Source organism: Gopherus flavomarginatus, chromosome 22, assembly GCF_025201925.1.
Source record: "Gopherus flavomarginatus isolate rGopFla2 chromosome 22, rGopFla2.mat.asm, whole genome shotgun sequence".
NCBI classification, from domain to species: Eukaryota; Metazoa; Chordata; order Testudines; family Testudinidae; genus Gopherus; species Gopherus flavomarginatus.
In genome coordinates, this window is record NC_066638.1 from 9464764 (window position 1) to 9489096 (window position 24333).

General features: G+C 42.7%; 1 protein-coding gene across 1 annotated transcript in view; it reads left to right on the top strand.

Moving 5' to 3' along the window:
* MAN1C1 (mannosidase alpha class 1C member 1) overlaps positions 1 to 14288 on the top strand; it is an 86040-nt gene extending 71752 nt beyond the window's left edge. The window contains exons 6-12 of the mRNA XM_050932229.1: positions 936 to 1059; positions 4063 to 4156; positions 8006 to 8121; positions 8250 to 8469; positions 11828 to 12000; positions 12903 to 13018; positions 13480 to 14288. Of these exons, the coding sequence (XP_050788186.1) occupies positions 936 to 1059; positions 4063 to 4156; positions 8006 to 8121; positions 8250 to 8469; positions 11828 to 12000; positions 12903 to 13018; positions 13480 to 13603 (967 nt within the window). The 3' untranslated portion in view covers positions 13604 to 14288. The remainder of the gene's footprint in view (positions 1 to 935; positions 1060 to 4062; positions 4157 to 8005; positions 8122 to 8249; positions 8470 to 11827; positions 12001 to 12902; positions 13019 to 13479) is intronic.
* The last annotated feature ends 10045 nt before the right edge of the window (positions 14289 to 24333 follow it).

Sequence of the window (24333 nt, forward strand, 5' to 3'; positions counted from 1 at the left end):
ATGAGGGGGGATTTGATAGCTGCTTTCAACTACCTGAAAGGGGATTGCAAAGAGGATGGATCTAGACTGTTCTCAGTGGTACCAGGTGACAGAACGAGGAGTAATGGTCTCAAGTTGCAGTGGGGGAGGTCTAGGTTGGATATTAGGAAGAACTTTTTCACTAGGAGGGTAGTGAAGCACTGAAATGGGTTACCTAGGGAGGTGGTGGAATCTCCTTCCTTAGAGGTTTTTAAGGTCAGGCTTGACAAAGCCCTGGCTGGGATGATTTAGTTGGGAATTGGTCCTGCTTTGAGCAGGAGGTTGGACTAGATACCTCCTGAGGTCCCTTCCAACCCTGATATTCTATGATTCTATGGTGTTAAATGTAGAGGCATACAAAGCATGTGAGGCACTGTATAACTGTCAGATTAAAGGTAGTGCTGCACCTCAAAACTAGGCTTTCAAGCCTCCCAAACTTCCAGGAATCCGGGGTTTGGGATTAGTCCATTGTAGGGATGAGCCAACTGGGAAACCTGGGTTCAGATTCCATCCTCCCTCTGTGCCTTCCCCCAATGCAGCACTTGTGTGAGTTTGCATCGAGGGACTGATTCAAGCCCATCTCTGTGTAGGAGCTCGTGGTTATTTGAGATTGTCTGGTCCAGTGGACCTGCTCAGCCAGCTTGTTTGCTGTGGGCCAAACTACCCCTATAAAGCTAAGAACTCTTTGGTGCCACTAATTGTTCAACACACAAGGTCCCTGTAAACCTGCGAATGCTGTTGAGCCATATTGGTTAAAAGCAAAATTCTCCACACCATTGGCATCTAGTAGGGGTTTCACAATGCAGAGCGAATGCAGGCTCTGCCCAGGGCATACGGAGGGAGAGCTTTGCCCCAGGCTTATAGAGAAACCTGCTGTGTTTGCTTGGTAATGAAGGCTCCCTGTTTTGTCCTCACAGTGGCATGAGCTGGAGTTGGGGCTGGGCCTCTGCAGGAAGCAGTATCTTAGCAGAATTTGGCACCCTGCATTTAGAATTCCTGCACCTCACGGAGCTCTCTGGAAACCCAGTGTTTGCAGAAAAGGCAAGTGCTTAACTACTCATTCTTTACTGAAATGATTCTTATGTACCCATCACCCGGGCATCTGGGCTTATGACATAAAGTAGCATGTTACATGCAGCCGCCCAGAGCAGACAGTGCAGCTCGCCATCCTTGCTGTACCACCCCAGCTCACCACAAGAGAAACCTTTCTGGTGACGATCCACAGACAGACACGTGACTATAAATATGTGCCTTGCGAGCTGGGGAGGTCACTAACGGGATCCGGCAGCGAGGGACTCTCCCCTGCAAATGCCTTGCCTCCAGCCTGTCAGCACAAGCACTTCAGCTGATCCCAGCCTCCAACGGCAGAATTCCAGACTCAATCTGTGCCGTGCTGACTGTCCCACCGTTTGTCTTTACATCAAGTCAGTGTATCATGTGAGAGAATTGGCTGAATAACTCGTGTATGCACCATACCGATGAGTCTAATGACTCCTTCTGGGATGGAGTCTGCAGCACTGATTATATTTTTTAAGGACTGAGTCCCATATCTATGCACCAGTCTTGTGCATAGACCACACTCTTATCTGTCTGAGGTTCTGTGGCTCCACTTGGGGTTGGAAGACTCCTAAGACTTTTTTTTCCCCTTATTTAAATTTTTTTTGGCCCTTCCACATTCCTGCTTCCTGATGGTGGTGACTGGCAGATGCCTTCATTTTTTTGTGCCTCGGTCTTAATAAGTTGAGGCAAAAAGCTAGTCCTAAATACAGAGGCACAGGCTACATTAACCCACAACAATAATGGTTAATAACTCGGGTATGTTAATATTACTGCACTGCAGCCGTGGAGAATTGCTGCTCTAAACTGACTTTAAATGCAATGCCTCAGCCATCAGGATTTTCGCAAAGGTCTCGTACATGGGAAAAGTCTGACAGCTGACACATTGAATTCCTTTTGTAACTTCTAAATTTAAAATCTATGAATATTACATGTTACCTTGAGGTTTTTTTCCAAGTGATCTTATAGTGCATGTGAGAGCAACTTAATATACTATAGGATACTAGCTATCATTAGCTTTCCCCACGTGTTCCCTGAGGAACTCACTCTGAGGGAGACAAATCACTCCAATTAGCATCAGAACCTCCCCTGTGAGTCTGATGAAAATGGATCACCCCCAGAGCACCAGTGTGTGGTGAAAATACTTCGATTGTCCTCCCTGTATTTCCAGGGAAATAGCTTGAGAACAGATTTCACAGGATGTTTCGCAGCACTAGCCTGCCACCCTGATTGCTCAGTGATTTTGGGGTCAGGGGGAGAGCCGCAGAATGGAAAGGGAGTGGGAGAGCATGGTAGAGAAAAGTTAACAGAGACCATGAACAAATAATGAGAGAGACAATGTCGAATATGAGAGAGAAGCAGAAAATAAAGAAAAGTGGAAACTGAATGGGAAAGATAAGGAAGAAATGGAAATGTGGAACGAAGAAGGGAGGCTAATACTACAAGAGGAAAAGGATAATGATAAATTGCAGAAAGGAGAGGAAAAAAGAGAAAGAGAGAGAGAGAGAGAAGAGAGAGATACAAGAAAGGAAAATGAGTGGGGTGGGAAAGGGAGCTGAATGAGCGACTGAAGGGCAGATGTGTGCCAAAAACATAAGGGGTGGGCAAAGGGGCGGGGGGGGTCAGTGTTTAAATCTAGGATTAATCCCAAATTCCTTGTTTTTAAATTGTGCTGTATTGGTATAGTCTGTCCCCCCCATCTCTCTGGAAGGCAATCGAGTTCCCCTTTTATGGCTGCAAACCCAGCAAACGAATTAGGGTAAGAACCTTCTCCCACCCTGAACATGCTCATTATATTCTACTGCAAACGTATGGGGTTAAAGATAACACCATGTGAGAGAGGAAGCACAGGAGGATATGGGCTCAGCCAGCCATCCGGAGGGAAATGACTTCAGAGGAGCAAATCAACTCATTAGCATGCAGCTTGGGACTCGTGTGAGTTTTAATGGGAATAATGTCCATCCATGTCTTTGTTCAAACAGGTCATTAATGTGCCATGCTACTAAACTTCAGTAAATGTCGGGCAGCATGATCACTTCCTTGGAAACACTGATTTAAATCTGAGTGGCCAGCTTTTGCCATATAAATTGTCTAATCTTCTAAAAGGTTTAGAGTATATAAGCTGTTGTGTAGGTTACAATGGAATATATGTACTGCATACAATTTATTTTCATCCGTTACGTACAAGTCCTGTTGTGTTTAACAGGGTTGAAACCAACAGAGGCTCTGTAGAATTCAAAGTTAAGCAAGTGCTTATGTGCCTTGTGGCATTGAGACGTAGGTGAGACTCTAGAAATTATTCTAAAAACCTATAGAATTTAATAACAAATATTATCCCCTGGGCCTCAGAATCCCTATAGAAAGGTCACTCTCTTGAGGACCCTTTCCTAAGGGGTATGATCGTTTTCATTTCCCAATCCTGAAACAATAGCAGCATTTACAATAAATGACATTCTCCTTGGACCATTGCTTGTCCAACTGGATGTTAAAACCAATAGAAAAAAATGGTTCTCGTTAACTTCTGAGGATAGACATAAGCAATGGGCTTAAATAGGTTATGGGTTTGTTATAGAAGTGGGTGGGTGAGATTGTATGGCCTGCATTGTGCAGGAGGTCAGACTAGATGATCATAATGGTCCCTTCTGACCGTAAAGTCTGTAAATTGCAGCAAGAGAGGTTTAGGTTGGAGATTAGGAATAACTTCCTTACTGTCAGAGTGGTTAAGCACTGGAATAAATTGCTTACGGCTGTTGAGGAATCTCCATCATTGGAGGTTTTTAAGAGCGGGTTAGACAAACACCTGTTAGGAATGGTCTAGTTATTACTTAGTCCTGCCTTGGGTGCAGGGAACAAGACTAGATGACATCTCGAGGTCCCTTCCAGTCCTGTGATTCTAATTGCAAAGTTTCACTAGTTTCACTTACAGTGCAGAAATGTTGGATTTCTTACTGGAAAAATAGAAGTGTCTTGTCCGTTTCCTCTTTCTAGGTGATGAACATCCGCAAAGTCCTGAACAGAATTGAGAAACCACAGGGCCTGTATCCTAACTTTCTCAGCCCAGTCACTGGGAACTGGGTACAGCGTAAGTATCACACTCTCATTCCGAGCTGTGCTCAGGAAATGCTACTGATGCCTTTCAGCATTTACGCTGTTCTTTAGAAGGTGATTTGTAACTGCAAGAACAGCGAGCCAAGGAAATTTCTCATCTGTCTGATAAAAGCCCTCACTAATGCTGGTCAAGGAACTCATTATCCATGGTGATTAGATAAAGGTAACCATATTGAGAAGATGCAGTATAATCATCTTTCACAGGAATCTTATTCCCAGCTGAGTATCTCACCTCCAGAGTGAGGGTTAGACCCCATAGTACATGGGATAGTATGGTACATGGTAGGATTATGCTACATGATTTGTTAAAAGTTGTCATGTCTCTTTAAGGCCCCCATCCTCACTTGAGTGATCCCATTGTCCTCCCTGGGAGTTACACATGAAAGCTACAAGATGAGACCAAAGAGATTTGATTAGTTACTATATTTAATGCAGCAAGTAAGAAGTCATCTGGAGAAGCAGTAAGAGAGTGGAGTTTGAGATCCTCCTCAGAAAACAACATGAGAAATATAAGGAGTGAAGGAAGCCTGCCCTGCTATTCCTCTAGTCAATCTCATACATGCACTAATGCACCCCTTACTGTGGTACTTGCTGTTGGATTTTCCTATTGATGCAATGAGTGGGATGCGTGTGTGTGCCTGTCTGTCTCTTGCATCACTATTAGGAATGCAACACTGGTCCAGGAGGAAAATACAGATGTGCAAGAGGGAGGAACATATGGGATCATGAGGACAGTAGGAACAGTGTCTTTATTCTGATCCTGCCTCTTCCTAAGCCACTTCACCCTTCCAATATCCAAAGAAAAGGCCAGGCAATGTCTGTTCTGTTGTTCAAAGGCAAAATATTGCTCTCCAGTATGTCAGTCCTGATGCCTCTCTTCCACTTCTCCCCATTTGTGCAGAGCCCCTGCCTGTGCCCTTCCCACCCCGTTGCATTACTGGTCTGACAGCAGAATTTTACTCAGGGCATTGCTATTTACAATCACCCAGGAAGTAAAGTAGAGGCAGCTTTTAGTTTGGCCTCCTCAGTGGATTCAAACAGGTCCCAGTTAAGCAAAGTTCATTGAAACAATTTTTGCCTCATGTCTCTGCAACTCTGTTCATTCCCCTGGATCACATGTGACGTTTTTAAGCATTATATTAGTAGTGCTAACTGTAATTGACGGGGCAGTTGCACAGCTGTTATTGTATGAGACAGCTGAGAGAGCACTAGCTGTGATCAATCCCTGACCTTTAACTGCCCTAGCAACAGCTCTTAACAGTAATCGACAAGGCTTGTGTTGAAAATAGTCCCAGCAAAACATCTTGAACAATTACAATTGTCTCAGTAAACCAGAACTTCAGTGAGAAAAAAGTCAGTTCCCCAGTTCGTCCCATTAATTGGCTTTCTGAATTATCCACATCCTCTTGGAAGTGGCTTCACCCATCCCTTCACATTTGTGTTTGCAGAGTTATTGCAGCGTTTCCACTTCAAAAATTAATCTTGCATGCTAGTGCTACATCCTTGTGATGATATTTTCTTTAGGTCATTACCATTTGCATCAGCATGGTACATTTCCCCAGACAAAAGTGCCAGTCCTGCCTGCTTTCAGCACAGAGGTAGGGGGGAATAATGTGACTCAGATTTGTCAGTCTTTCATTCCGATAACTGGTTGCTAATGCATCACTTCCCAAAGAGCTGTGCCCATATTCTTCTAAGTGTAAGTGACTAGATTTAAGTGTGTAGAACACCTTCTGTGTATTCAGTGTTAATCCGGTTTGGCCACCAATTCAGTTCCATTTAAATCCACTAATTTAATCCATTTTAGACATCCTGATCCCATCTTTTGTAATGCTTGCAGAGCTCCCCAGAGGTTTGCTGGGGCACCACGCTGGTTAATAACTGCCCCTGTTTAGATGGTTTGGAGTGAGCTGGAGACAGAGCTGACGCCACAGGACTAGAGAAAAATTCACCAGCTGGCTAAGATGGCCTGATGGCACCTCAGACTTCTTATGGCAGCAGCATGTGAGCTGGCCTCATGATCCGAATCTCATATCCAGGGAGCTGAGAAACTGCTCAGCCTAGGAACTCGCTGATGGACCTAAGAGTCAGCTGGTGGCCGATGCCGAGGTAGAGAGAGACTAGCTTTTGCCTGCCACAGGGACTTTCATAGGTGCCAGTCTTTCATTTTCTTTCTCTTTGTTAAAGCTGTTTGCAGTAAGCCCTTTTCCGTAGAATTGTCCTGTTTTCCCTAAAAGGTGTAACCGTGACCAGAGCAAATGATCAGACCAGCCCAATGAGGAGGAAATGCTGGAGCTCTGCTAGCTGCAGTAGTTGGCTTTTGAAAATTAAAGCACAGGCTTCCTGGTGAAATTAATGGCTTGTTTACGCACCGGGCCTGGGAGGCAAATTCTGGCCTTGCTTTTAACATGTGGAAAACAATTCTGCTCTAATACTCTTGCTTTAGTGATTGTTCTGACACGCCTAGGATCATACACCTTCCATTTAAAGACAGTCCGTAGCCTGTATTTGTCAAATATTCTATCCTCTTTCCCGAATCTGGGTTTCTAATCCCATTGTTTTGCCATGGATTATTCTGCAGTTCATTGGCCACATACTTTATCAGAGATGTTGCTCCTCGGGTCAGTCACAAGCATGACTGTTGATCTCTCCTCTAGATAGGATTTAGTGTTCAAAATAAACCCCAGGACTTGATATGCACACACAGAAAAGTGGAAAAACAGAACAGCTAATCCGAAAAATTTACTGTATCTACTTAACGTTTAAAATGATATCCATGCAGACCAGTAGGTGGGTACCCTAGTTACTAGCTCTAGTCCGTTCCAAATTTAAATGGCTAGGAGAAGTATTTTTTCTTGCTCATTTGAAGGGTGAATTTGGCTGCTCCAGAGAGGTAGTGTTCGTATTTCCCCCATTGCATTTTAAAGATGGAAATCTGTCCAGCTGTTTCCCATGCTGATTCCCCAGGCAGACACCTGCCACTGCGCTGTCAAACCTGCTTCCTATAGTGATTGCTTAGCATTCTCCTCTTCAGTAAGGTCGTACCACTATGTAGTCTGAACAGGCAGCCTTGGAATTCTGATTTCCCCACAAGTAAATATTTAGTGCATATCTCCCCCCCTGGCTTTATTTTAATATACCAGAAACCTAGGACTTCCACATGCGGGCTGTATCACATCCAGGCAGGGAGTAGAAACAGCTAGTCCCCTTTAGCAGCCAGGGTGCTCTCTGCTGGCAGTTCTGCCCAATCATCCTTTTTCTGCTGTGATGCCGATATCCAATTCGTATTCTCCCCTTCTTCCTTTTGTTACACCCCCTCTCCGTGAGGGGACGAATGAGAGGTAGAGCCACATCTTCAAAGGTAGTTAGGTGTCTAACTCTCATTATTTTCAATGAGCATTAGGCACCTAAATATTTTGAGGATCTGGCCCGTGATGTCCAGTGGACATGCATAGTTGCAGATGCATCCATGTATGTGCCTGCTCTCAGTTTCTTAGCCCAGGATATGGTTTTTATGTCATAAACAGGAAGCGTCATCAATTTATCATGTAAATAACTCTGGCAAGTAAAAGCTTTGAGTAGTTTTATTAAGGGCAACTGGCACGTGGTAAAAGACCAAATGTTTTCCTTATGGTTACACTTTCCTTCTTAATTTTCTAAACAATTTAATGCTAGGTTCCAACAGAAAACCAAAAAGGGGGAAGAAATGAGTTAAACTATTTAATACGGGCGGAATTGTTCTGGCTGGTAAAGCAACTGTGCATCATAAATCGTGTGCAAAAGTAGTTATGCAGCAATCTCTTGTTGGCTACCACCATTGCAGACCACGTCTCCGTGGGAGGCCTGGGGGACAGCTTTTATGAATATCTGATCAAATCCTGGCTGATGTCAGACAAGAGAGACACTGAAGCTAAAAAGATGTATAATGATGCACTCGAGGTAAGTTAGATTGCTTCTTCAGCTGTATTTCTTACAAGGAATATTTTGTCCAACAGAATGTTAGTCAAAGCAGTTTGTTTTTCCTTCCTGCAAGATGTGTTCAGATATTGATTTTTAATACATTTTAGGCTATAGAAAAACATTTGGTTAAAAAATCTGCTGGAGGATTGACCTACATTGCAGAATGGAGAGGTGGCGTCTTGGATCACAAAATGGGCCATTTGGCTTGCTTCTCTGGTGGCATGATAGCCCTTGGAGCAGAACAAGCAGCGGAAGAGAAAAAGCAACATTATATGGATCTAGCTGCAGAAATTACTCACACGTGTCATGAATCTTATACACGCTCAGGTAAACATTGTGGATTAAAGTACTGCTGATAAATTACTGTGGTAGGTAAGGATTTATAGCCGCTAAAAAAATGAATCTCGCATGCGAAAAGGATTGCAGTAATTCTTTGGCACTTCTGCAGCATCTTCCATCAAAATAAGAGGGCTTTTAACATTCATCTGTCCTTGCCGCACCACTGTGAGAAAAGTCAATATTGGTATCCCCATTTTAGATAGGGAAACTGAGGGATAGAGAGGTTGAGTGACTTACGCAAAGGTATACAAGAAACCAGCAGCGGAGCTGGTAACTGACCAAGATCTACTGAAGCCCGGTCCTATGCTCTAATCACAAAGCCATGCTTTTGCCCTATAAAAGGAGTGATCTGTGTTCCTATATATCAGCACTTTGAGGTATTGCCATAAGAAATGGAGTAAAGCACTGATCTGCCTTTCATTTCTCCCACAATATACAACTGAAACAAGCTAAATGAGCAGTTGAGCATTATGTAGGGTGTTAAAACAGGGAATTGAGTTCTGTTATTCCTTCTTAAAACACACCCAAACCATCAATCCCTACTGCAGCCTTCCTAAGAGAAGATTGTGTAAGTCTCTCCATATTTCCCCACATTCAGTAAAATCTTTCTCATTCACACAGCGTTCTTCGCAAACAACATGTGTTGAATATTTGCTTTCACGTAAGGCATTCAATGCAGGCATATAAAGACTAACCATACTAACAACAGGACAAATGTGGCGATCCCTTGGCAAGTCACTGTTCAAGCTAGAAGTGCTTATCTTAAATGTGAATGGTGACACTCACCTCCTTTTTAAAGCACTTTGAGATCCGCAGATGAAAAGCATTTCTGAAAGTGCCACGTATTGATATTATTATAGTATGTAATTTGGCAAGATCATATAACCGAAAAGATCTTGCTGATGACTCGAGGGCTGTGGTTAGCTCTGCACACACACCCAGCTTCAACATGCTTGTAATTATTTGGACTTTGTTCCTTTCTTTATGAGCATTTGTCTAGCACATCTGAGTATATGTAGTTGCGGTCTGCTGCCCCGGAGGCTTGCCTGCAATGTGCCTCTCTTTGATAACTGTTCCTTTTGATTGTTTCACGTCTTAACTGCATCAGCAAGCACCTATTTATGAGCTGCGTCGAGCTCATTTGCCTAAAGCAGCTCTAACAAACTTCAAGCCAAGCTGGAATTGTATTTTCAAACTATTTTCACAGCGCTTGCAGAACTGCAGCTAGGCCGTCTGAGCTAACAACCCGCGGGCTGCAACTGCCTGGAGCCATTTTTCACCAATAAGTGTATCCATCACCATCGAGAGGACAGCACTAAGCCTGCCATTAGCAGCTACCCTTCTGTCGTATCAGCCAGCTCGCAGTGTTTCAGACAGCAGCTGTGCATTTAACCTTTTCCCTGGTGCTCAGGAAACAATGCGAGTTGTTCATGCTGTAAGTTCCCTGTTCTCTCACTCTTATAACATGGCCCAGGTAGGGCAAATAAGGTGTGTAAAGAAACAAAGTGTGTATGTGAAAGATAGTCCTTTGGCTACAGCACCAGACCAAGAGATTTGGATTCTGTTTCCAACTCTGTCATTGGTTTGGCTTGATCTCAGGCAACCCCTATGCCTCAGTTTCCCCATCTGTAAAATAGGGGTGATAATTTTCTAATTCATAGGGATTGTGAGAGTGTGTGTTCCCTTTGAGATCCTCACATGGAAGGCACTTGAGAAGGACAAAGCACTAGCAGTTTTTTATTATTTTGTAATCAGAAAATACAATTGAAAGTAACTCCATCCTATTTCATAGCGATCTCCATTTCAAAAGAAAAGTTAACATACCAGAAGCTAAAGGAGGGGAAAGGGTGGCAGACACAGTTCCAGCTAACTTCTGATCGTCCGTTTGAAAAACATCCCTCATGACTGTACAGTAATGATCATAGAATAGTAGGACTGGAAGAGACCTTGAGAAGTCATCTAGTCCAGTCCCCTGCACTCAAGACAGGACTGAGTAATAACTAGACCATCCCTGACATCTAACCTGTTCTTAAAAACCTCCAGTGATGGAGATTCCACAACCTCCCAGGCAGTGTGTTCCAGTCCTAACCACCCTGACAGGAAGTTTTTCCTAGTGTCCAAACTAAACATGTCTCTTGCACTAGTTTAAGCCCGAGCTCCTTAGAGGTTAATGAGAACAATTTTTTGTCCTCCTCCTTATAACAGCTTTTTATGTACTTGAAAACCGTTATCATGTCCCCTCTGTCTTCTCTTCTCCAAACCAAACAGATCCAATTTTTTTCAATCTTCCCTCATAGGTCACGTTTTCTAGACCTTTAATCATTTTTGTTGCTCTTCTCTGGACTTTCTCCAGTTTGTCCACATCCTTCCTGAAATGTGGCACCCAGAACTGGACACAATACTTCAACTGAGGCCTTAGCAGAGCAGAGTGGAAGAATTACTTCTTGTGTCTTGCTTACAACACTCCTGCTAATACATCCCAAAATGATGTTTGCTTTTTTTTTGCAACAGAGTTACAGTGTTGACTCATATTTAGCTTATGATACACTATGACCCCCAGATCCCTTTCTGCAGTGCTCCATCTGAGGCAGTCATTTCCCAGTTTGTACATGTGCAGTTGATTGTTCCTTCCCAAGTGGAGTATTTTGCATTTGTCCTTTAATGATTGGTCCATCTGGAGGGCCCAATGACCATGAAGTCAAACCCGTACCTGAGACAACATACAAACATGAGAAGCACTGGGGTATCAACAGTATAGCTACATTGTCTCTGAATAGTTTCCTTTTCCAGGGCTCTGCTGTAGGAGCTTTTTAGCTGATGTTTCTTACTAGGGCCTGATCCTGAGAATGCTGCTCAGCACCTCTCAACTCCTGTTGACTGCAGTGGAAGCAGTGGGGGTTCCTGACCGTAATCCGGTGTGAGAGAGATGTCTCTGAGAGCGTCCATCAGGAGTCTTAGGACCCAGTTCAGCCCAGGCAAAAATCCAGTGACTTCTTGCACACACTTACACCAGGATGGAATGTGACCCTTTGATCTTGTTGCCATGGGCCAAGCTGCTATTTTCAGAACCCCATTCAATTTACTTTTCGTATTTCTCCACTTATTTTACTGAGCCATATTCAGAGCTGGGATAAGTAAGCGCATTCTTTGAGTCAGCAGAGTTGCACTTGTTTGACACCGTATCTGAACTGATACTGATGCGTTGACATGACGGATTGCTTGTTGCACCCCATAGCAAGCCTCGGCTATATTAATGCAGCATAAAAACACCTATAAAACCTGTTAGCGTCGGTTATGAATTTTGAAAGGTGATTATTATGTGTGTGGGTTTGTCTTTCTTGCTCAGATACCAAGCTTGGCCCCGAAGCTTTTCGCTTTGATTCTGGAACAGAAGCCATGGCCACCAGACTCAGCGAGCGCTATTACATACTGCGCCCTGAAGTGGTAGAAAGCTACATGTACATGTGGAGGCTGACCCATGATCCGAAATACAGACAGTGGGGTTGGGAAGTTGTAAAGGTATGATCATGAATTACGCAGCATTAACCATTACAGAACCGTGGATTCTTACAGGCATCTTTTCCTAGGCTAGGAAAAGGATAAGCAGAGTTTTAATCGTATTAGCCAATGTCATGTCTTAGCTACCGCACAGTAATATAAAGAGAAACTATGGTTTCACAGAGTCTAGATAATTCCAAATGTGTGGCTCAATCCACTACATCTGACATTACTACATTCATAGCCAGTACATTGTCTGAGGTCTGCGGCTCTTTTTTCCTCCAAACCCTGTACGGTTTATTATCATTTTTTAAATGAAGCCCAAACATTTCCAATGATCAGTAAAGAGACAAAAGTAAATGAGGTTTCATATTCTTGCAGGGTCGACTCAGCCCTGTTTGTATTAAGGTAGAGATATGAGCATCAAATACTGTGTTTGGATCTTCAGAATGAGACTGTAAAAGGCAAGATCTTCTCTGTGCTGTGAGGGTGTAAAAGATCCCAGAGAGACTTCTCGGCTAAAATGTCTTCTCACACCAGCACTGTTTTCTGGTGTGATGTGCACAGGGCTGCTCCTCTGTGCCCCAGAGGTGGTTGCATTTCAATGGCAGAATTCAGGCATTCATAAAGTGTCTTGGAAAGGTGCTGTGTAAAAGCAAAGAGTTACTCTTTGACACCTATTGATATGGGGGGAGCATCAACACCAAGCAGTCAATAAGCTGTACATGTTTACCGGTTTCCAGCTGTTTCATTAGAATTAGCATCTTTCCTGGACTCTTGGGTAATGAGCAAACTCTTCAGTTAGAGTGAAGCTGCTATAAAACCTGAATCTGATTTGTAAACCTGACTTGTAACACTGCTGATGCTGATTAACAAATTACTCCATGTAGCTGGTGTCGCTCAGATTTCTTTTCTTTTCTCAGGCACTGGAAAAATATTGTAGAGTAGAAGCAGGCTTCTCTGGGATCCGAGATGTTTATACCACCACCCCAAGCCATGACAACATGCAACAGAGTTTTTTTCTGGCAGAGACATTAAAGTAAGTCTAGCATCATGAGAGAGCTTTCAGAATAAATCTCCTCTCGAGGCACAAAAGTCTTTATGTTGTGGGTTGTCTTCATGCAAAATACGCAATAGCTTCATCTTAGAAAGCGCTGGGTTCCCTGCAGAGCAAACTGGGGAAGATGATGGGATACTGCAGGCTTTTTGTGTCTCTTCTGCAGAACAATTACGTAAAGCAAGGTGAACCTGCTTTGGGATCAATTTCACCAGTTTGTCAAGTGTTCTGTCATTGTCAGCACATGCGCTGTATTTAACAGGCGTTTGGGCCAGTTTCTCAGCTAAATCCCGTTTAAATCAACTTAACTGTACGGATTTTGAGCTATGCCATTTACCGCCCTGAGGATCTGGCCTTGTAGGTACACTTGGAATCCCATTAGAGTCTTTCTGTAACCCAGCTTAACGGTTTTTCTTTTCTCTCCTCCTGCCATGTGGCTGCAGGTACCTGTATCTTCTGTTCTGTGATGATGACGTGCTGTCTCTGGAAGACTGGGTATTCAATACGGAAGCCCACCCACTGCCGGTGAACCACACAAACATTAAAGCTAAAGCAAGCATGCAATAATGATACTGTTACTCAAACTCCCTACTTCGGTGGCACTCTATAGTGGGTTCCTGCCTTTCCTTTCCATTAAAGGAATTAGCGATGTTCCTAAAATGGTATTTTGGGAGCACTGGTCCAACTCCGGACAGTATTATACCGGGGAGAATAAACTGTGACATGAGCACCTTGTTTTCCTCTATGAGGAGATCTATTAGCCTGGTCACAAGATGTTGATTCTGGGCCATATTGTAAACAGATCATGGACATTCCTTTATACAGAGAATTTATATGAAATCCACTGACTTTGTTTTCTAGTGGCCAAAGGATTGGAAGTTTGCCATACAATCGACTTTTCCCCCTTGTTCTTCCTTTCATTTTTCGTTTTGATTTTTGCCTTTTATATACAGTTGGATTTTATCATATTTTTAATTACAGTTTTCAATATACTGTGCTTTCTACGTGGTGTCAACATTGTAACTAAAACAAAAAATGTCTGCAAAATTCTTGACCCAAATGTATTTTTATATATTGTTTCCTGTGCTCTTAAAAACATATTTCCAGTATATTGCATCACATGTAACTTTCCTTTATAATGTTTGTGTTTTTCTACTTTTATTTGGAACTAAATGTTATGAGTCACTTGTAATAAATTGCACTGCTGTAATATTCAAATCTGTGAAATAGAATAAAAGGTCTTGTAAAATAAGTTGCATAACTGGGTTCATCCGACATTAGCCGCTTTCCGTCCAGAACTGTCAAAGACTTGCTGTATTATCCTTGGAATGAACAGCTGACAATAACGGTTGATTTTGAGAATAATTTACAATAAATGTTGTTTATTTCAAGAAATAATCTAGCAACTGTATAGTCAGTAATTCCAACCTTCTTCGACCCTTCTAGATTGCTTATTCATTGTTCAACTGTGGGGTAGCAAGAACTCAATTAAATATCTTATTTCCTAGCCAAAAAAAAAATCCCCATCCAACTTTCTTCCTCATTATATTGTAATTATCTCTGGGATGAAGTTACAGGAGAGAAAAAGGAGGGGAGAAAATGGAGCCAGATTCTCATACTGTTTCTGGCACTGAGAAGTACCTTACTTTGTAGGTGGTCCCATTGACTTTCAGTAGGACAGCCCATGCAAAGTCCTTCAACATGAGTAAGAGTATCAGAATCCGGCTCTGAGTATCACAGATCCTCTGCTTCAGAACAATTCTGGGCTCTGTTATGGGCCTGATCCTGGAAGAGGCTGAGTGCCCTCAAATTCCATTGATCGAGAACTCAGCATGATTGCAGAATTGGACCTTGTGCTCACTCACATCCTTGATTGTTTGGTCCTCTCTAGTAGCTGGTCCTAGCTGTGCATCCTCCCTTCAGTTGTCCCTCTTCAGATTTATTTGTTTCATCGGCATCCTTTCCCCTGCAGCTCTGGATCATTCCGAAGCTGCATTAGACACGTTCCTCTCTCGTATTGTGAAATGCTGATTAGTTTCTTCAGCAACTCGGGAAAGGAAAAGCAAGTTGAAAAAGAAAAATGTGTTTTTAAATCTATGCCTGTCGAAGTCCCAAAGGGAGAGAAGATTGTCATGTGAGGACTTAACCTTTATCTCAGGGATAAACTATATGGTAAGCTTGGCCCAGAGGGATGATTATTGTAAATAAGAGTCTTGGGAGTGAGTTATTTTATCTGAGGGATTTTGATGCTGGGAAGTAAGCTTAACCCAAGAGAATTTTTGCAGTGGATTAAGAAATGTCATGAGTAACCAAAACTCTGCCCAGCAAGGTCTTAAAAAGCATCCTTCCAACTCCCGTTAACATAGATTCCTGGGATTTCATTCAGATTGTCTAGTTTGATTTTGTTCTTGTTATTTTCCTTTCCCAAAACACAAACTGCATTTCGTTTCTGCACAAGTGTTTAGATGTTGCAGTAAAAACAAATGCTACTTCTTAGGTCAAAAAGATTTCTGGAGAAAAGACTTTTCCCTCCTGAAATTCAACAGCTGCATCAAAAAATAATGATCTTTCTGTTACTTGCTTGTAAATGAAAAATGTATTGATGTTTCCTTAACGAGGTGCTCTGACTGCTGCTCAACACCAGTCCCAAATAAAAGTATTCAGTGCAAATGTCTGTCTCTAAAACCTTCTAATGATTAGCCCACAGTCCTGCAAACACTTGTGCTTCTGCTTAACTTTAGGCAAGTGAACAGTCTCTTGGAAGTCAATGGGACAACTCCCATGAACAATGTTAAGAACGTGCATTAAGATCCTAAGTGCTTTGGGGCGGAGACCGTCTTTTTGTTCTGTTTGTACAGCACCTAGCACAGTGGGGTTGTGGTCCATGAGTGCGGTTTCTCAACACTACCACAGTACAGTGATCTCTGAAGGACTGGGGCCTTAGATGTCTCTTGGTTCACTTTTCTCAGTACCCTTTGGATCTCATTTGGCAGGCTTTATTCAGGCAGAACGCTGACTTGAGCGGTTGTTTTGCCCGAGGAAGGGGAATTTTTCCCTTCGGGTTTCAGATGCTGTGCCTAGCAAATCTATTTCCACTTTGAAAAGAGAATTTATTTGTAACGTATTTTGTTTGTAGGATTTGTATCCTGTTTGTGTTGAGGTAGAAAAGGAACCCTTTCATTCACATACCTTTTAAGCAAAAAAAAGCAATAATGATTCATTTGAATTGTTTTCAGTTCTAAACATGCCGGGAAATGCGTCGGGGAAGAGGTTATGCTTTTGTCTTGCTCACCAACTTCACTCGCAGGCCTGGAGTAAAATAAGACACACGTTTTTAACAATGAGAGTAATTAACCATTGGAACAACTTACTAACAAGGGGAGTGGATTCCCTTATCGCTGGAAATGTTTAAACCAAGATTGGATGTTTTTCTAAAAGTCTGATGATCTAGCTCAAGAGGTCAGACCAGACAATCACAGTGGTCCTGTTTGGTCTTGTAATCTCTGAATCCTGGAGACTTCCGTGGAGCCAGAATTTCACCCATTTGGGGTTTCTGATTTTTTACATATTTGATTAAGAAATATGGTACAACCTTGGTTAAGTGAATGCAGTGAGAATGTCTTAATTCACCCAAATATGCTTTTCTGGAATCCAATACCTTTGTTCTCCTGCATTTTGTAATTCGTGGTGAAGTTCAGTAGCTTGTCTTCAGTGACACCAATTCCTTCCCTAGTCTCACATTTTCAGTGGGTATCTTCCAGTAAATAAACGTTAGATCCAGGAGGTTGTGGCCTCTGATTGAATTTTCTTCTTAAAGATCTTAGATGTTCTCTATCTTGAGACTCAGCTTGCTTCAATTTTGGCTCTCTTACCCAGCAGATGTCTGGATATTTAAAATTCCTCCTGAGTGGAGTAATCTGTAATTTCAAGAACTAGGAGTGTAGATCCAGGAATTTTTTTTCCACTCTCCTTTTAAGGGGAATTGGTCTTTAGCAGATGCCCTCTGTTTCTCCTTTTGTCTTCCATTCCTTGGCTGCTTCTCCAAAGAATTCACTGCCATGCTCTTCATTGATGAACGGCCTTTCTAACGCTTCTGATGTATGATGCCTCTCTACCTCTTGTATAATGTATACCATCTGTGGCATTCCAGATCTGAGGCCTATCTCATCAGGCCTTGTTAATGCCCACTAGATCATTAAATATCGCTTCTAGTTCTTGTTTGTCACCCAAACACTTGAGTATATGTACTTGTTTCAGAACTCTTCCATCCTGTGTTATTCTGTACTCTACAAGTACTCACCACATTGTCTGAGTTAAGTGACAGCTCCCCTCATCCCACTTCCCAGCCAAAATGAGCCCTGGAAGTTTTAAAAGACATTATCAAAACCATCCAATAACCTCTCATCACAGACATTATTTTAATGCTTTCTGAATCCAGCCTGTTCCCATGGGGGCAGACATTTGTTGATCACCAGTTCTTTCTTCCATATAGCTAGGTACTCTAGTATCTGAGTACCTGCCATGTATGTGTAAATTGAATGGGCTCTAGAGGTAGAGAACAGATAATTATCCCCATTTTACAGATGGGGAAACCAAGGCATAGAGAAAAAATGTCCATGATGTCACAGGAAATCAGTGGCACTGATGGTAATAGAGTCCATATCTCTTAAGTCCCAGTGATCACAAAACCATACTCCCTCTTCCACTCCTGTTTGGCATTTGAAGGATCTCTACCTTCCTTCCAGTTTTCTTCGTTTCCCTGAATTTTCTGGATGGTATAAAATCTTCCTTCTGTGGTGTTAGTTGCTCCCACATGCACTGTAATTGCTGGGAATTCCCTGCCACTCTGCAGGCTGTTTGGCCCCTTTATTTTGCCATCCTTTGCCCTAGCTCTCAGAAGGCAGAGCGCCCTCCTGTTTCCTTGATCTGGGCTACAGAAGTTAAGTTATTAGCCAGTGGTTATGTTCCCCTTGTCTCAGACAAAAAATGTTCCTTAAACCTAAAACAAAACAATTAACCAGGCTTAGGAAATGGCAAAACTTCAAAGAATTCAATTCTAGTGCCTTCTGGCACCCTCAGAGAGATCAAACATGCTGTGTGATTAGCCCTGAAGCAGAAGAAAATGGTACTAAATCTTCCTGAGCAGTTGGGGAAATCCAGAGACTGTGCAGGATTAGGCGTAGCGAGAGTCTGAAGACAGTGATTTATGAAGAAAGATTAAAAGAGGTAAGTGTGGAGCACTTGGCCAAAGCATTGCTAAGGAGAGATGTGATAAGCAGGTGAGGACCTGAAGGTATAAAGACCAAAGAGGGAGGAGGATTTCTGCGGCTGGTACGGAGGGGTTAGGAGTAATGGAATGAAATTAATCAAAGGAAAAGGCAGGCTGAATATCTGCAAAGGAACATTTCAGCTGTGACTGGGATAATCTCCCAAGGGAGGTCCCTGTGCTGTGGGGATGGTGTACAGTCCTTGAGCTGTACTGCACTGGCTGGTAAAATGAATGGACTAGGTGATTTACTAGTCATTCCCATCTCTAATTTCAGAGTCTGTGAACTATGACCCTGAATTCAACAGAGCACTTAAATCCCACGGGAGGCATTGCCTGCATGATCGTCTAGTCTGCTGAGGGCTGCAATACTTCAGTCTAATTTCGCTTGGTGGGTTTAGTGTGCAGCTGCTGGGTGGGGTTGGTGGCCTGTGACGTACAAGCGGTCAGACTAGATGATCTACTGGGCCCTTCTGGCCTTCAACTCTATGACATTGAAGCCTTGACGCCTGCAAAAAAATCAACAGGCAGCAGTTGGTATGCTAAGACCACTGCCTCTCATGCTGGCCAGCAGTCTCCTTATTTCCCTGTGTGCCCGCATGGTCTGTTTGTATTCACTCGTTGTCTCTCTAGGGTGGGGACCATCTCTGTGTTCTGTGTGTATGCGGTGCCTAGCACAATGGGGTCTTTGGTGCTACCACAATGCAAACAAAACTACTACTTGGCACTTGCTGACAGTTCAGTATGGGCTTAGGTGTGCTGCAGAGTAGGAATAGATTTAAGCACATGCTTAAGTGTTTCACTGAAGTGAAGACCTATAATAGTCAATACAGTGAATAACACCATAGGGCAGTTAATTATGTTCTGCGTAGTCGATAGATAGGGACTAGTGTGGGGCTGAAAAGAGCTGGGTTCTACTCCTGGCTGTACCATTGACCTGCTGCATGACCAGGGCAAGTTGTTTCACCGCTCTGGGCCTCGGTTTCCGCTGCCACTCTGCCTGTTTACCCTGTAAGCTCTTTGGAGTCTCTGACTATGTGTACATACAGCACAGTGGGGCTCTGATCTCAGCTGGGGTCAGCTCACTCTAAATGTTAAACAGTTCTGCTGTATTTCATTTGTTTACCATAGTTTTGTCTTATATCTCTGCAGTTACAGGGCCAGATTCTGCCACCCTGACTCACGTTGCATAGTACCTCACTCTGTGATTGGCTAAAGTTGGGACTGGTGATGGGGTAAGATCCCACCCAGCTTCAGTAACGCATCTGGAATTGGCTCTCTGACGGCAGTGCTCTAGGGCCTGACTCTGCACCATTGATCAGGCTCATAGTCATCCACACTCCTTAGCCCTGCGCTCCATTCAGTCATCAGTGGAATTTAGGAATGGCAAGACCAGGTGCAGATGTGATACCCTCCCATATGACACTTCTGAGCCAGGGGACAGATTGCAATCCAACCAGCGTCATGGAAAAATGGATCCTTTCTGGCTAAGATGTGAGGGGAGCTATCTTGCCGTTTAAGGGCAGTACTGCCTTCTGGTCAGTCCTCCCTAATACATGGCATGGCCCTTTTATGAGCGTGTGTGGTCTAATACACAAAGCCTGAGGCGTTATGAGAAATGAGGTAAGGGGTCCTCAGATTTAGAAAGAATCCTGTTACTGTACTTTTAAGGGCCCAGGACTGGAGGCTTGCAGAGAGAGTGGGGCAGGGACCCCTCTCACTCAGCCAGTAAGAAAGTTGCTGGAAGAAGGGGCCAGTATAAAAGCTGCCACCTCCTTCACAGCAGCCAGCAGGGTAGATGATTAGGGAGTAAGAAGGTTCTGGGGATGGCCCTGAATTAGCCAAGAGCAGACACCCCACCTGAAAAGGCTGCCAGCTCTCTGAGCCTGAGGATTAAGTGAGGCTAGCTGAGGGAGACAAATTTCAACCCAGCTCCAGGAGGAGAGCTGGGGATCCTGGTAAGGACAGGAACAATAATTGCTTAAGCTACCCAAGCTCCAGAAGGAAGCCAGGGACTCCTGCTGTAAGGAGAGACATAGAGATTGAAAGAGAATCCTGGGGGATTGGGAACAGAGCTTAGTGGGCCAACACCAGAGGAACCCTGAAAGCCAGAAGCACCTTTTGTTTATTTGGGATATAGTGTTATGTCTCCTTTTTGTATGAAGCTTTGCAATGAGCCCTAAGGGGGGTATTAATGAGTCAAGTAAGAGTGCCTGAAGTGAAGTTATTGGCTTTGTGAGAATGGAAACTGAGGCAGGGACTACATGCAGTGCCATGCTAACTCAGCAGGGAGCACTACAAGGCAGGCATACCCTACAGCCTAAGGCAACACAGTCTCTTAGAAAAAAAGCTGAATGAACCCAGACTTAAGATTGAATTGGATCATGGCAGCAGCCGGTCACATTGCACATACCTGCGCAGCAGCTGGTATGCACAGTTCTTTTCAGCAGAAAATGAAGGAGGAAAAAGTCTGACTGCAGATCCTCAAGCTACAAATTATAGTGATGAATTTGCTCTGGAAAATTCCTGTATCAGATAGTCTTAAATTATTCTAAATTGAGGCCAAACAAATGAAAACATACCCATTAATGATTACAAACAATTTCCTCTTGGAGAGTGAAGAGGAAATGAAGGGAAGAGGGGCAATTTTCTCATCTATCTTTGTTTTAAATCCAGCCCCTTGCAGCGGCAGTAAAGACAAAATCAGCAAATGAGACTGAGATGCTTGAGATCAATTCTTCAAGGAAATTAGTTCACTATTATTTTTCACCAACTGACCCAAAATGAAACTCAGAACATTGAAAATTGTGGTTTGATTTATTATCCAATGATGAGGCTGGGAAACCTTAGCTATTAAGAATTTCAGTCAGGTGTTTCAAATTTAATTGACTAACATGAAATGGATTCTCTGTGTGTGTGCAAATATGCATTCACACACAAATTTTCACTGAACCACACCGGATGTCTTCAGTATAATCCTATTGTGCTTAGATATATAATAGTTAAAATGTGATTTATGGTGGAAAATACATTTAATTCAGATCTGTATTTTGCTCAGGGTTCTGTATATTTAACTCCCAGGGAATATAACTTAAATATTCATTTCTAGAACGAACAGATGCAGAAATTTTATATTCATCAAAATTCAAAGTGGAGAAAGATGGGGGAGAGCCTCTAGTTGTTAGTAATCCTGTTTATTTTCTCATCAATCCCTTCTTTCTTAATCAGTTTTCACACCCCCTTTTAGCTTTGCATTAGAATAGAATTTAGCTTTACAATAGCATCTGTCATGCTAGAAGTGTCCCAAAGCATTAACAATAAGCTAGAAAGGGGTATTGCAGTGATTCTGTTGCTAAATGTAATGGCCATTATGCATTTACCAATGAAGACAAGGCAGTTGCGGAGAAGGTAAATGAATCCTTTTAATCAGTCTTCACTGCAGAGGCTGAGGGGAAGGAGATTCCCAAACGTGAGCCATTTGTTGTAGGTGACAAATCTGTGCCAGCTTGAAGTGTCAGTAGAGGAGGTTTTGGAACAAACCGATAAATTAAACAGCAGTAAGTCACCAGGACCAGATGGGATTCACCCAAACATTCTGAAGGAACTCAGATGTGAAATTGTAGAACTGCTAACTGTGCTGTATGTAACCTATCGCTTAAATCACCTCTGTACCAGAAGACTGGAGGATACCCAATATAACACTGATTTAAGAAAAAAAAAAAAGCCTCCAGAAGTGATCCTGGCAATTACAGGTTGGTAAGCCTAAGTTCAGAACCAGGCAAACTAGTTGAAACTATAGTAAAGAACAGAATTCTCAGAAACAGAGATAATGTATTGGGGGCGGGGGGAGTCAACATGGCTTTTGCAAGGGGAAAACATGCCTCACTCATCTATTGGAATTGTTTAATGGGGTCAATAAAGCATGAGGACAAGGGTGGTCCAGTTGATACAGTGCACTTAGACATTCAGAAAGCCTTTGGCGAGATCCCTCACCAAAGTCTCTTAAGCAAACTAAGCAGAAATGGGACAAGAGGGAAAGTCCTCTCATCAGTAACTGGTTAAAAATAGGAAACAAAGGGTCGGAATAAATGGTCAGTTTTCACAATCAAAAGTGGTAAATAGAGAGGTCCCCCAGGGATCTGTACAGTGACCAATGCTGTTCAATGTATTAAAAAATGACCTGGAAAAGGAGATGACTAATGAGGTGGCAAATTTTGCAGATGATACAAAATTACTCAAGATAGTTTAAGTCCCCAGCTGACTGTGAAGAGTTACAAAAGGATCTCACTAAACTGGGTGACTGGGCAACAAAATGGCAGATGAAATTCAGTGTTGATAAGCGGAAAGTAATGCACATTGGAAAAAATAATCCCAACTATACATATAAGAGGGATCAAAATGAGCTCTTACCACTCAAGAAAGATATGTTGAAGTTGTCATGGCTAGTTCTCTGTAAACATCCAGTCAGTGAGCAGCAGCAGTCAAAAAAGCTAACAATGTTAGGAACCATTAGGAAAGGGATAGGTAATAAAACAGAAAATTTCATAGTGCCACTCTGTAAATCCATTGTACACCCACACCTTGAAAACTGAGTGCATTTCTGGTCATCTCATCTAAAATATATAGAACTGGAAAAGGTACAGAGAAGGCCAACAAAAAATGATTAGGGGGATGAAACAGCTTCTGTATGAGGAGAGATGAAAGAGTGGGACTGCTGAATTTAGAAAAGAGATGACTAAGGGGGGAATATGATAGAGGTCTATAAATTCATGAATAGGAGGGAGACAATGAATACAGAAGTGTTATTGACCACTTCACACAATGCAAGAACCAAGGATCACCCAATTAAATTAATAAGCAGCAGGTTTAGAACAAATGTAAGGAATTACTTCTTCACACAATGAACAGTCAGCCTGTGGAACTTGTTGCCATGGGATGTTGTAAAGGCCAAAAGCGGATTCAGAAGAGAATTAGATAAGGTCCTGGGAGGATAGGTCCATCAGTGGCTATTAACCAAGATGGTTGGGGGACACAACCCCCTCCTTCAGTTGTGTCTAAACCTCTGATTGCCAGAAGCTAGGACTGGACCACAGGGAATGGATCCCTTGATAATTGCCCTGTTCTGTTCATTCCCTCTGAAGCATCTGGCCACTGCTGAAAGACAGGATACTGGCTAGATGGACCATTGGTCTGACCCAATATGGCCATTCTTATGTTAATAGTTGTCATCTAGTCATGATCATTAGAATCAGGCCCTGTGTCAAAGTAGTCCCATTTAGCTCAATAGGACTATCATCTGTTTCACGTTAATCATCTGCAGAAGTCTTTGCAGGATGAAGTCTGAGGTCCAGAACCTCAAAGATATTTAGGCACTTAACTCCCAATGAGAGTTAGACACAAAACCCCTCTGAGGAGTTGGACCTGGCTGTTTCTACTGGGAAGAGCAAGGTTGAGTCTTTAAAAAAAAAAAAAAAACCCAAAAAAACAGTGACAGGATCTTGACCATATGGAAACCTCTAGAGGCAGAACTGTTTATAGCTCCTGCTTTTTTTTTTTAATTTTAGTTTATTTGCATGAGGCACCTATGGTTGTTTAAATTTGTAAATTGCTGCTGTGTAAGTATTTGCTGTTGAAATTTAACAGAAACTCTAAAAACCCAAACTCCTACTTTAGCTGTGCAGGTAATACCTCAGCATATTAAAACTGAAAATGTTCTACAAATCCAGTCTCTTTCCCTGTTTTTGCACTTCATTTATTTTGTATAGGGAAGCCAGCCTGCTCAATGTCACATTCTGGTCCTCATGCATTAGCAGAGGGTGCGGTTGTGCGCTAGGTTATTCAAATGCTGTTTAAACTGCTTTCATTGCCATTTTAAAAGCAATATGAAAACAATCCTAGTTGGGATTTGCAAATTCCCTCCCCTGTTTTGTGTGTGTATGTTTTCTTATGAAACCCTTGTGTGTCTTGGATTTGTCTTTCTTGGGGTTAATAGTCATATCCCAGGGACAGCCCCCTCAGAGTTGCCAGGATT